Source organism: Heterodontus francisci, chromosome 31 (genome assembly GCF_036365525.1).
Source record: "Heterodontus francisci isolate sHetFra1 chromosome 31, sHetFra1.hap1, whole genome shotgun sequence".
Taxonomy (NCBI): Eukaryota; Metazoa; Chordata; class Chondrichthyes; order Heterodontiformes; family Heterodontidae; genus Heterodontus; species Heterodontus francisci.
Window position 1 is genome coordinate 35,327,946 of NC_090401.1, and position 14,262 is coordinate 35,342,207.

At 43.1% G+C, this 14,262-nt stretch overlaps 2 protein-coding genes across 6 annotated transcripts in view; both read right to left on the reverse strand.

Moving 5' to 3' along the window:
• The window catches only part of tekt2 (tektin 2 (testicular)), a 47,564-nt gene that overhangs the window by 20,997 nt on the left and 12,305 nt on the right, over positions 1–14,262 (reverse strand). The window contains exons 1-3 of one of the 5 annotated variants that reach the window (XM_068011292.1): positions 11,330–11,417; positions 8,648–8,775; positions 2,959–3,133 (exon numbers count right to left, since the gene is read on the reverse strand). In XM_068011292.1, the coding sequence (XP_067867393.1) occupies positions 2,959–3,114 (156 nt within the window). In that variant the 5' untranslated portion in view covers positions 3,115–3,133; positions 8,648–8,775; positions 11,330–11,417. Of the gene's footprint in view, positions 1–2,958; positions 3,134–3,715; positions 3,823–8,647; positions 8,776–9,695; positions 9,774–11,329; positions 11,418–14,262 lie in introns of those variants that run through there. The other 4 variants (XM_068011295.1, XM_068011293.1, XM_068011294.1 and 1 more) reach the window with 4 other exon arrangements.
• Positions 3,112–14,262, reverse strand: part of LOC137347144 (protein argonaute-3) — a 154,186-nt gene continuing 143,035 nt past the window's right edge. The window contains exon 21 of the transcript XR_010968872.1: positions 3,112–3,133. The gene's annotated coding sequence lies outside the window, so the exon portion shown is untranslated. The remainder of the gene's footprint in view (positions 3,134–14,262) is intronic.

Consider the following 14,262-nt stretch of genomic DNA (forward strand, 5'->3'; position numbering starts at 1 on the left):
GGGACCTCAGGAGGAGGCCGAGAAGAATTATCCACTCGGGATTTCGGGCTGAAGATGGATGCAAATGCTTCAGCCTTGTCTTTTGCAATGATGTGCTGGGCTCCCCCATCATTGAGGATGAGGCTATTTGTGGACCCTCCTCTTCCTGTCAGTTGTTTAATTGTTCACCACCATTCATGACCGGATGTGGCAGGATTGCAGAGCTTAGATCTGTTCTGTTTGTTGTGGGATCGCTTAGCCTTGTCTATTGCATGCTGCTTCTGCAGTTTGGCATGCAAGTAGTCCTGGGTTGTAGCTTTACCAGGCTGACACCTCATTTTTAGGTTTTCCTGGTGCTGTTCCTGGCATGCCTTCCTGCACTCATTGAACCAGGGTTGGTCCCCCGGCTTGACGGTAATGGTAGAGTGGGGGCTATGCGGGGTCATGAGGTTACAGATTGTGGTTGAATACAATTCTGCTGCTGCTGATGGCCCACAGCACCTCATGGATGCTAGATATGTTTGAAATCTATCTCATTTAGCACAGTGGTTGTGCCACACAACACAATGGTGGGTACCCTCAGTGTGAAGACAGGACTTTGTCTTCACAAGGACTGTGCGGTGGTCACTCCTACCAATACTGTCATGGACAGATGCGTGTGACAGGTAGATTGGTGAGGACGAGGTCCAGTTGGTTTTTCCCTCTTGTTGGTTCCCTCACCACCTGCCATAGTCTCAGTCTAGCAACTATGTCCTTTTGGACTCGGCCAGCTCGGTCAGTAGTGGTGCTACTGAGCCACTTTTAGTGATGGTCATTGAAGTCCCCCACCCAGAGTACATTTTGTGCCCTTGCTACTCTCAGTGCTTCTTCCAATTGGTGTTCAACATTGTGAAGCACTGATTCATCAGCCGAGGGGGTAATCAGCAGGAGGTTTCCTTGCCCAGGTTTGATCTGATGCCATGAGATTTCATGGGGTGTGGAGTCAATGTTCAGGACTTCCAGGGCAACTCCCTCCAACTGTATATCACTATGCCGCCACCTCTGGTGGGTCTGTCCTGCCAGTGGGACAGGACATACCCAGAGATGGTGATGGTGGTGTCTGCGACATTGTCTGCAAGGTATGATTCCGTGAGTATGACTATGTCAGGCTGTTGCTTGACCAGTCTGTGGGACAGCTCTCCCAATTTTGGCACAAGCCCCCAGATGTTAGTAAGGAGGACTTTGCAGGGTCGACAGGGCTGGGTTTGCCGTTGTCGTTTCCGGTGCTTAGGTCAATGCTGGGTGGTTTGTCAAGTTTCATTCCTTTACTTGGACTTTGTAGTGGTTTGATACAACTGAGTGACTTACTAGGACATTTCAGAGGGCATTTAAGAGTCAACCACATTGCTGTGGGTCTGGAGTCACATGTAGGCCAGACCAGGTAAGGACAGCAGCTTTCCTTCCCTAAAGGGCATCAGTGAACCAGATGGGTTTTTACAACAATCGACAATGGTTTCATGGTCAACACTAGACTAACTTTTTAATTTCAGATTTATTAATTGAATTCAAGTTCCACCATCTGTTACGTATTGATCTTGAGGTGTCACTGGATATAGCTCTGTCCATGCTGCTGAACAGCTACAGTGAGGGTACCTTTCCAGAACAACATGCAGAAGAATACTTAATGACATCTGTACCAGTGAATAGATGGACAATGTTGTGCAATATGGTCATCATTTTTTATATTTCCAGTGAAGCCTTTTGTGTCAAGGTCATGATTCATTCAGGGTGGAACATTAGAGTATATGGTTGACTGTATCGGTAAGTGGGAAAATTTTAAAATATATGTCGCAACCTGTGAAGAAGTGAGACTAGAATAAACAGTGCACTCCTCCCGCCTCGGTAAATGTCATATGGACAATGTTGTGCAATATGGTTATCATTTTTTATATTTCCAGTGAAGCCAGGTGTGTCAATGTGATAATCAATTCAGGATGGATCATAATAAGGACATATATTAGCCCAGATTTTTCAGGCAGTTGCAACAGAACAGCTGTAGCTGTTCATTACACTTACAGTTGCCCACAGACTGTCAGTGGGCTTTTGCACTGGAGCTTGCATTCATTAGAGCCAAAATGCTGCAGTGCCCTCTACAGGGGATCTGGAACCAGTGTGAGCAAGGCCAGCTATATTGAAGAATCCTTACTGTGGCAGAGTCTAATCAGAAACAAAATAAAGGGGCGGGGGGGGGGGGGGGGGGGGCTGGTGGAAGGAAAGATGGGATTGAAGACGGAAATAAAAAGTGAGAGAGAAAAAGTAAAAAATAAATCTCCAGCAACAATTAAATCTGAATAATTAAAATCTGAAGGAATGAGATCCCACACTTGTAAGTGTTAATTTTTAGTGCCAGAGAATTTATTTGGCACAGCTAAGATTCATCATGCAGTTAAAAATTTAGTTACACTTTTACGGACGAGTCCTAACCTTTTCTGGTATGTTTACTGGGTATCTATAACACAAGCATTGAAACTTCATGCCATTCCATATGTTTCCATACAGAGTCTCTCAGCGAGATACAACAGAGCGAAACTTCTAGAGGAGTAGGGCAACTCGGAGAGCAATGTTCAGATTTCTGCTTTTAACTGCACATCTCGGATGCCGAACGTTGCTTTCTGATTTACTCCTTAATGACTCTGAGCGTTGATAGCCTCATTTATTTCAACCACAAAATCTAGCCATTATCTTCCCACCTTCCTGTTGCTGAAACTTTAGAAGTGCTGTCTATATCTTATGTTTACCCAGAATTTGGCTTCAAAAAGTTGCACCTTCCTCAAAATTCCACAATATTCAGAGTCTGTGTTTTTGTAATTGTAAACCACACTGCCTCAAATTGAGCACCTTTACTATAGTTCCACCCACAATACATCAAGAAATTAGAAAATGTAACTGTACGTTAACTCGTTCACTAATGTTATGTTCAAATCTGGTTTTGACTCCTACCTGGTTGTTGGTTTCATTCCGCAGGGTCCTGGCTTCCTGGCGGATCTGATGGGACATATAACGCTGTCTTTCTGAATTGGTCGAGATCTGGTTATTGTTGGAGAACCAGTCTGGAACAGTGTACCTCTGAGCTGACTTTAAACTCAGAGTTGCCATTTTGGTACTGTAAAATCAACTGAAAAAAAAAACCTTCAGAATTATTAAAAGGATTGACTAGGGATGAGCACTTTCTCCTCTTTTATTGATGATATATTTATTCTCAGTATGCTTCAGTCAAAAACAAAATCACATTCTATTACTAATCATACTGAGGAAACAGACTGAGAACCCTGGATAACAAAGCATAATCCAGTTGCAGGATTTAGATGATGAATACAAAAGCAAATCTTAAATAGTTAATACATAAACTCCAAGACTGAATGACTTCCTGTAATACTGTCATACATCTTGTTTCTTCCAACTCTTCATAGTCACGGTTTCTTCATGTCTCTCACGATTCCAACCAGAAGCTATGACCTCTTAACCTCCACCCTTGATCCTGTTTTATCAGTGATAGCGTTGGCCCCACTATCTCTTCTGAGCTCAAATAGAAATCCAATATCTCTATTGCTACAGCTGCCTCAAGACACTTGGTTTTTCGTTTCACGATGAATGCAATTCTTAACTCTTTATGAAACCTATAGCTAACCAAGACTCAAATTACTGCAAACTGGGTATATCAAGGAGTGTGTTGTCCAAGAAGTGATCTTTCTCTCACCTCTGACCTCCAGCCTTTGTGTTTCAATTTTTCTTCCCTTTCTTTTGATACTTCTGTGGTTCGTGCACCTCTGAAATTTCCTATCACGATACGACACCATCCCACATGCTCTTTCTTTTCCCTGCATCCTCACTGCATTTAGACCAAAAAATTGCATTTTTCACTCCCTCCCATTATCTCAAAATTATGAAACTTTATTTCCATCACCATCATCAGCAATTTACATTTAGGCAGTGCTGGCACAATAAAATAAACTTTACAGAGTGGAAGGGAGGAGAGGAAGAATGGAGGGCGAAAGGGAGGAAGAGCAGGATGGAAAGAATGAACTTTATAAATACCTCTCACATTCTCAGTATGATTCAAAGCATCTCACTACCACTGAATAGCTTATCAAGTGATGTCATTGTTGTCATGTAGACAAAAGTAGAAGAGAAATTAGTTAGGTGATCATAGGCACTTTTAAAGATGTTCTGGGTAGACCTTTGAAAGGGGGGAGAAGAGTGGCAAGCCGAAGAGATTTAGGAAGAGAATTGCAGAGCGCAGGACTGTGATGGATGAAGACTCCACAGTGATGCAGTGGAGTGGAGAGGGAGGCAAACCTACAGTAGACCAGAATTAGAAGAGCAGACAGCATGAGCTATCATGTAGGGTTCAGGAAGTTGGAAAAGTAGGGAGGGACAGTTTTCCCTTCCTCCTTCAGTTTAGATACTTTTAAAACCTAATCTTGAATTCACTATCGCTGCTTCATTATTTTCTTTCAAACTCTTTTCAAGCTTGGTGATGTCCTGCAATTTGACTTTTTTTTTTAACGAACTTGAGCACATAAGAAATAGGAGCAGCAGCTGACTATTCAGCTCTTCAAGCCTGCTCTGCCAATCAATGCGATCATGGCTGATTTTCTACCTTAACTCCCCTTTCCTGTCCAACTCCCCATATCCTCTGATTTCCTGAAATACCAAAAATCTGTCTACCCTTAAATATACTCAACAATGGAGTATCCACAACCCACTGGGGTAGACAATTCTGAAGATTCAGAAATCTTAGTGAAGAAATTTCTCCTCATCTCGGTCCAAGATGATCGGCCCCTTATCCTGAGACTGTGCCTCTGTGTTCTAGATTCCACAGCCAGGGCCAACAACCCCTGTGTCTACCCTGTCAAGTCCCTTCAGAATCTTGTTTTTTCAGTGAGATCACTTCTCATTCACCTAAACTCCAGAGCGTACAGGCCAATTTACTCAGCCTCTCATCAGAGAACCAAATAGTGAACCTTTACTGTACCACGTCCAATGCAAGTATATCCTTCCATAAATATGGAGACCAAAACGGTGCACAGTATTCCAGGTGTGGTCTCACCAAAACCCTATACAATTGTAGCAAGACTTCCTTATTCCTGTACTCCAGGCCCCTTGCAAGAAAAGCCAACATGCCATTTGCCTTCTGAATTGCTTGCTGTATCTGCATGCTGACTTTGTGTTCCTTGTACAAGCACACCCAAGTCTCTCTGAACATTAACATTTAAAGGTTTCACACCTTTTAAAAAATATTCCGCTTTTCTATTCTTACTCCCAAAGTGAATAATCTCACACTTCTCCACATTTTAATCCATCTGCCACCTTGTTGCCCACTTCTTAACCTGTCGATACCTCTTTGAAGTCGCTTTGTGTCCTCCTCACAGCTTACGTTCCCAACTAGCTTTGTATCTTCAGCAAACTCAGATACATTGCTCTCGGTCTCTTCATCTAAGTTTTTAAAAATTCTTTTACGGGATGTGGGCATTGCTAGCTAGGCCAGCATTTATTGCCATCCCTAATTGCCCTTGAGAAGGTGGTGGTGAGCCCCCTTCTTGAACTGCTGCAGTCCATGTGGGGTAGGTACATCTACAGTGCTGTTAGGAAGGGAGTTCCAGGATTTTGACCCAGCGACAGTGAAGGAATGACAATAAAGATCAAAGTCAGGATGGTGCGCGGCTTGGAGGGGAACTTGCAGATGGTGATGTTCCCACGCATCTATTGCACTTGTCCTTAGGTGGTAGAGGTCGCAGGTTTGGAAGGTGCTGTCGAAGGAGCCTTGCTGAGTTGCTGCAGTGCATCTTGTAGATGGTACACACTGCTGCCACTGTACATCGGTGGTGGAGGGAGTGAATGTTGAAGGTGGTGGATGGGGTGCCAACCAAGCAGGCTGCTTTGTCCTGGATGGTGTGGAGCTTCTTGAGTGTTGTTGGAGCTGCACTCATTCAGGTAAGTGGAGAGTGTTTCATCACACTCCTGACTTGTGCCTTGTAGATGGTGGACAGACTTTGGGGAGTCAGGAGGCGAGTTACTTGCTGCAAAATTACCAGCCTCTGACCTGCTTTTGTATCCACAGTATTTAAATAGCTGGTCCAGTTCAGTTCCTGGTCAGTGGTAACCCCCAGGTAGTTGATAGTGGGGGATTCAGCGATGGTAATGCCATTGAATGCCAAGGAGAGATGGTTAGATTCTCTCTTGTTTGAGATGGTCGTTGCCTGGCACTTGTGTGGCGCGAATGTAACTTGCTATTTATCAGCCCAAGCCTGAATGTTGTCCAGGTCTTGCTGCATATGGACACGGACTGCTTCAGTATCTGAGGAGTTGTGAATGGTGCTGAACATCATATGATCATCAGCAAACATCCCCACTTCTGACCTTAGGATGGAGGGAAGGTCATTGATGAAGCAGCTGAAGATGGTTGGGCCTAAGACACTACCCTGAGGAACTCCTGCAGTGATGTCCTGGGACTGAGATGATTGACCTCCAACAACCACAACCATCTTCCTTTGTGCTAGGTATGACTCCAACCAGCTGAGGGTTTACCCCCAGATTCCCATTGACTCCAGTTTTGCTAGGGCTCCTTGATGCCATACCTGGTCAAATGCTGCCTTGATGTCAAGGGCAGTCATTCTCACCTCACCTCGAAAGTTCAGCTCTTTTGGACCAAGGCTGGAATGAGATTAGGAGCTCAGTGGCCCTGGCAGAACCCAAACTGAACATCAGTCATTATTAATCATTAATATAGATTGTAAATAGCAGAGGTCCCGGCACTGAGCCTTGCAGCACTCCACTTGTCACAGCCTACCAACTTGAAAACACCCTGTTTATCTCTATTCTCGGCCTCCTGTCCATTAACCAATCCTCCATCCATGCTAATATATTACCCCAACTCTCTGAGCCCTTATCTAGCATATTAACCTTTTGTGTGGCAACTTATCAAATGCCTTTTGGAAATCCAACATCTACTGGCTCCCTTTTATCTACCCTGTTAGTTAAATCCTCAAAGATTCTACTAATTTTGCCAAACACAATTTCCCTTTTGTAAAACCATGCTGACTCTGTCCGATCATACTATGATTTTCTAAGTGCATTTTTAAGACTTCCTTAATAATGGATTCCAGCATTTTCCTGACAACTGATATCGGGCTAACTGGCCTGTAGTTCCCTGTTTTCTCTCTCCTTCCTTTCTTGAAGAGGTGTGACATTTGCTAACTTCCAATCCTCTGGCACCATTTTAGAATCTAGGGAATTTTAGAAAATCATAACCAGTGCATCTACTATCCCCGCAACTGCCTCTTTTAGAACCCCACAAAGTATGCCATCAGGTCCTGGGGATTTGTCGGCTTTTAGTCCTTTAAGTTTCTCCAATACTTTTTCTCTGCTGATATTAATAACTGTAAATTCCTCAATCTTATTAGGCCCTTGATTATCCTCTATTTCTGGTATGTAATTTGTGTCTTCTACTGAAGACAGACACAAAATATTTGTTCACAGTCTATGCGATTTCCTCATTCCCTATGATAGTTTCTCCTGACTCTACTGCTAAGGGAGCAATGTTTACTTTAGCTACTCTCCTCCTTTCATATACTTGTCAAAGCTCTTACAATCTGTTTTTATATTCTTGGCTCATATTCTATTTTTTCCTTTTTATCAACCTTTTGGTCACCCTTTGCTAGTTTTAAATTGAAAAAGTGCAGTATACAAATTATTTTTCTTCCAAGTTTCCATCAGATTTGTTTCTACTCACTCCTCCACTCGTCAAAACAGCAACTTTTCTTGAGAAAATAAAAGCAAAATACTGCATATGCTGGAAATCTGAAATAAAAACAGAAAATGCTGGAAATACTTAACAGGTCTGGCAGCATCTGTGGAGAGAGAAACAGTTAACGTTTCAGGTCTGCGATCTTTCATCGGAACTGGCAAAGGTTAGAAATGTAATGGGCTTTGCGCAAGTGAAAGGGTGGGTGGGAAGTAAAACAAAAGGGAAGGTGTGTGATAGAGCAGAGGGCAGGAGAGATCAAATGACAAAGATGTCATGGAACAAAGGTAAAGGGAGTGCTAATAAGTTGTAGTAAAAGACAAAGCATTAGTCCAGAGAGAGTGTTAATGGCAGAATAATGAACAGCTCTTTTCTGGAGTTATAGTTTCACTGAAGCCAGCAGCCCTCCAGTACATTTGCGAAGTAGGATAGTCTTAATTTATGATCCTGTACTGGAGTATTAACATGCTGCATGAAGCTCACCAGTACTGAGCCTGATCTGGTTTTCAGCCAATGCCCATCCAAGTACACTTTCCAGCACAAGCCACTGGAAGCAATCAAGACCAGGAATCTTTGTTGCTTCTCCTCTTTCTTGCCCTACTGGCTCCTATTGCTGCCTGGGGTGGGATCAGATCACTCAGGACAATCTTGGGCCTTTCTGTCTATGCTCGGCTGCCTGGTAATCAGTAGGAATTTTGGCCCTGCTGCTTTAAAAGATGGATATTTTCTAAAGTTTTACCATTAAATCTTCCTGCAGTACTTGCAGGTAGTTATCCTATCATTTGAGGATTCAACTCTATGAAGCGAAAATAAACGTTTCTCTGACTTAGTCGCGCACTATGCAACAACAATCCACTTCGGTACATTTGTAACCCAGATACTTACCAACACTTAGTCGGCCTGTTGCTCACAGACCCTGGATCACCGGCTCGATTAAACACCTCCTCGATTCTCCACCGCGCGTTCCACCCGCTCCTTCCCAAACACGAGCACCGTTGCTCGGAAACCGAACCCTTCGCACCAATCAGAAAAGCGACAAACACAACCATGACAACCAAAAGTGCAACAATAAGTCTGCACCACACGCGGCCATTTAAACAAGTCCTGGATCAATAAACTTAAACTCTGTATTTATTCATGTATTAATGAAAAAAGGTAATCTTTGAAGATTTCGCCAAAATCCACAAAAGATTTAAATATTTTTCAGGCGCGGCCATTAAATCCAGCCCTGATTGGCTGGTCCCCCGTCTGTGAGTGCAAATAATTATTAAAACCTGAAATGAATTGAATTCAGACCAGCGCCTAATATTCAGCACAGTCTGAAATACAATAACGAGACATTGAAAAACTCGGAGCAGAGGGAAATAAAACAATTTATGCAAGGTATGGCTAATAAAATATTGGAATAAAAGTAGAAAATGCTGGAAACACTCTACAGGTCAGGTAGTGTGAGTTTGTGAAAATGTTGGTCCTTTCTGATGCACGTGGAATGATTGTTGCCGTAACCAAAATGAAAACATACTGACAGGCCTCGCCCAATAAGCCCGATCTACCATCCCCATGAATTAGAACCCACTTCTGTACAACATACTGTAACAGAAATTAAGATTGGGCATTTATCGCCCTGGAAATCACCTACACATATCCTGATTTACCATTTAGATAGGGAAACAGGAACAGATCTGGTCCAATCAGTGGAATGCACAAATGCAAACGATAGACCGCGTCGTATTTTTGTACCAACTCCGAACTGGCGCGGTATCATGTATCGCTACAATACATGCGAAATCCTCCTTCTCAAGCTCCAAGGCTTGAGGCTTAGCGTGATGCTTAGCGCTGCCCTGGTATCACACAACACAGGCCACTAAAAGCTTGCGCATCAACACCAATGTAAGCTTTGAACCAAGAGTGCAATTGGTATTAAACCATTTACCATACGCTATTTCCACCCGTAACTCTGTGCTGTATCATTCCATGATCCAGGCGAAAAACGTATGTTCACTGTTCAACCAGGGCGGCACAGTGGCGCAGTAGTTAGCACCAGCGACCCGGGTTCAATTCTGGGTACTGCCTGTGTGGAGTTTGCAAGTTCTCCCTGTGTCTGCGTGGGTTTCCTCCGGGTGCTCCGGTTTCCTCCCATTTGCCAAAGACTTACAGGTTGATAGGTTAATTGGCCATTAGCAATTGCCCCTAGTATAGGTAGGTGGTAGGGAAAATATAGGGACAGGTGGGGATGTGGTAAGAATATGGAATTAGTGTAGGATTTGTATAAATGAGTGGTTGATGGTCGGCACAGACTCGGTGGGCCGAAAGGCCTGTTTCAGTGCTGTATCTCTAAACTAGACTAACTAAACCGCTAAAACTGTACAACGTGATTTGAGAAGGGGAGAAATTGTGTCTCCCACTGTAGCAACAGCTCCCCGGACTATTCTGCTGGTGGTAATGCTAACGGTGTCGGTCGTTGCGCTTCTAACATGCTGGACTCAGCTCACTCAAAGGTGTCAAGCAGTGTAACATTTGGAAGTATATTCACTTTTACAATTGCAGCTAAATAATGTAATAGTTAACATACCGTAGATATCACGGTGACCTGGCCATGATTCCCCTCCTACTATTAAACTTGACAATTTTACTGTATTAAAATTGAATATAATTAATTCTATCACATGAAGCAACACAGGGTAAACAAAAATGTTCTGGGGAAGCGTCTAAAATTGTGACCATACCACTACCTTGATCTGACCAACTTTACTGGAACTAGCTGTAGCAGAATACGAATGAGACATGTGAATCTATCTTTCTGCACAACCACACCACTGGCTGCCAACATAATTCCCATAAACAGCTGGATAAGAAGTATATGCTGAAGTTGAATGAATGAAAATGATAATGTTTTCTTTTTCAAAAATGCAGTTTTAAAGTGATATATTTTGCACAGTAGCAAGTTATTTCTGCCAAGAATAAATTTGCAGCAAACTATTTGTCATCCTTCAGAAAGGTACATGATTTATTGTAGAAATACTTCATTTTGATCTAGCTTGCAAGTTGTTGACATTGCTGTGATTTATTTTATGGCGAGTTCGCAATTTTGGACACATACCAAGGAGATCAAACAAGTGGAAAGTCCAGATACCTCTCCACAGGATAAGGGCAGGTGGGATAGAGAATCTACTTCTTGTACCCAAGTGTGTAACTCACAGCAGCTACCTAAAAAACATTTCCTTTCAGTTCAGTCAGTAGTACATATTATGATTCCTTTGTCTGAATTCATCAAGTTGCCATCAGAGGTGTGCAGTGAATTGAAATGCATGCTACAGCTCAAACCAGGTCCTGTCATTTATATGGAAGAGGAACAGAAGGAGCAGCACAATGAACCTGGATTCTCAATCAGTATCAGCATTCTGTGCAGCAGAGTTAGTATGGGATATCATCCTTCTGGGACCTGACACCATGACGTCCTAGCCTCCTGTCTCAACTCCTGCATACTTGCGCGCGTGATTCACCCCATGAGGTCCTCTCATCTAACCTTAAAATATACATGGTACCATTCTCTGAGCCGGTACTTACTAGGGCCAGATCAAGTGACGCTACATATTCAGGAAGGCTGGCCTTCTCTTTCTAAAGTGGCACAGAGGTGTTGACATTTTCAGAACCTGAATTGAAAGAGAGGGACAAGCATTAGTTTTTAAATGTGAAGTCCGAGTAGAGAGGAGTGGCTGCAGTTTGTCATGCAGTGTAGGGTAAGCCCACAGATTGGGCCCCAGGTTTTCTGAAAGTTCTTTGGAGGGCCTTGTTCAGGCAGTGGCTGGGAAGAGAGATCCCGTTACTCTAGGCCTTTGCAGGAGCAAATAGTAGTGTCAGCTGTGGCTCAGTTGGTAGCACTATTGCCTGAGTCACAAGGTTCTGGGTTCAAGACCCACACCAGGACTTGAGCACAAAAATCAAGGTGGACACTACAGTGCAGTACTGAGGGAATGCTGCACTTTTGGAGGTGTTGTCTTTCAAATGAGATGTTAAAACCGAGGTCCCATCTGTGCTCTCAGGTGGATGTAACAGATCCCATGGCACTATTTTGAAGATGAGCAGGAGAGAAATTCCCAGTGTCTTGGCCAATATTTACCCCTCAATCAACATCATAAAAACAGATTATCGGGTCAGATCATCACATTATTACTGTTTGTGCAAATTGGCTGCCATTAGTTTTGAAGTAATTTGAGATGTCTGGTGGTCATGAAAAGCACTATATAAATACAAATCTTTTAAAGCAGAATGGGGTAAAAAAGATAAGGTATTCAGAAACCCTGCATGAAATCTCCAGAGTTGTTACTCCTCAGAGCTCACACTGTTTGCCTGCCCATGATGGCCAGCACCATCATCCAAAAGTAACAGGCTGTAGAGACAGGTTCAAGCTCGTCACTGCCTGCTGCTACATATTGTGTACAACTTTCTCCTGCAAGAGGCAATGTGTTAGTGACAGTCTTGTGAGGCATTTTGGGAATGTGGCCATCACGGCAAAATAGTTTGTAGGTTGTGTGAAAGATGAGATGTGGGTAAGTGAGGGTTGTTAGTGGGGCAAGAGTAGGAGGTGCAACGTTTGAGTAAGAGAAACAAAGTGGTGTGGTTCAGTGATTGGAGGAGAGTGATGGGAAGTGGATAAGGGGAGTATTAAGTAATGAAGGTAGTGAAGATATGAGGAAAGTAATTGAGGTGAGAGGCAAGATTCTTACTGTGCCAATTCAGAGAAGTCATTGTACTTTTTCCTACATGACAGCAATGTCCTAGGAACTAAGCTCTTAGCGTTAACCTCCTCTGCAACCTCATCCCATTGGTGACTGAGGTGTTACCTGAAGTATTTTCTACCCCCACGCAAACTGGATCTCTCTCCCACTGTCAACCACTTGGACCAGGGGATTCAAAGCAGTGTTGGAAAACCTGGGGCTGAACCTGCAGGTCTTGCTACCATTTCCCTCCTTACAAGTGTTCCCTGCTGTTAGCAACCAGAATGGACATTTCCTTTAAGAGGTGCTTGCTGCCTTTAAATGGCATCAGTGAAACCCAATTGCTTACCCTCACCCCAAAGAGCCGACAGCATCAATTTCATGTGGTACATGCAAGCATGTGAATAAATGCACATGCAGTGCTCATCCTACCCCTGTATGCCCATTTTAAGATAAATTGAATTTCTCAGCCCCCATGTTTTTACCTGCACTAAGTCCCATGCTCTAATCCTCTTCAAGCTCCATAGTCCAATAGGTCCATTATAATTTTTTTAGCCCTATTTTAAGTCATTCCATGGTCTTGTTCCACCCTACAAGTTGATAAGAGCAGCAGAAATGCTTGCAGACTAAGACAAGACCTCATATCTTGACTCCACCATTGGCAACTGCTTGTTCAGAAACTATGGCTGACTGAAATTCTCTTCACCTTACAACACTTCATTTTTGCTGTCTTAAGTTGTTCTATTGCACCTATTTCTTTCCCCTTTTCCCATGCTGTGTTCATTATTACTTTCTTTTTTGGTGTAAAGCCTTTGTTACATCTTTCATACCCGAGAACTGTAGTAGTCGCTGGGCCAGGGAAAAAGTCAGATAGGATTCGTTATTCAATACACAATTTCAGAAATCAAATCCCGTTTAGATGTTGCCCTCTAGTCATAAAACTGACCGACACCTTCCACTCAGACAAAAAGGGCCACCTACCAGGAGGCTGCCGAAGTTTAGAAGATGACACCTCAGTTAGGAGTCAGCATACTCAGAAGCAACATCGGAAAGGGCGTGAACAAAGCTTCCATCAATGTCTAGGTGCACCAGAATACCTTAGTTTAATCATTCTTGGATTTTCCCTCCATCCAAATGAGCAACTGTTTGGTCTTCTCTTTGTGCTTCCCTAATTACAGAAATTTGTTGCAACAGAATACATCCATCCCCTCTGTGACAAAGTATAACTGATGATTCAACCATTGGCTCTTTATTTGGAAAACTTGATATTTAACATTAGTCAAGATGAAGGTCATTAATTTGTTCTGTGCCAAGAGACTCAGGTCAAGTATAACAATTAAATACAGAAAAAAGCTCCCTCTACTGTCACCACCGCATCCCTTCTACATCAGATAATTTTCCAATGGTCACATTACAAATCGTGCAGACTCTGAAGCCCTCATCCATGCTCGTCTCCTTTTCCAATGCCCCTTTGCCAGCCAAACTTAACCTGATTATAAACTTCAACTCATCCAGAGCTCCAACATCTTCATCTCATTCTGACCAAAGTCCTGCTCATTTATCACTCCTGTCCTTGCTAACCTCTACTGGCTCCCTGGTCCTCAGTAAATTGATTTCAAATTCCTTGCTCCAGTTCACAAATCATTCCAAAACATTCTCCAAGCTTAGTTCACAGCCCCCGCTTCCAATTGGGGTTGACTCTGTTCACTTTCCTCTGCTTTAAAATTGGTGGCAGAACCTTCAGTCATCTTGAGAAACACTGCCTAAATTATTCACCTTGTT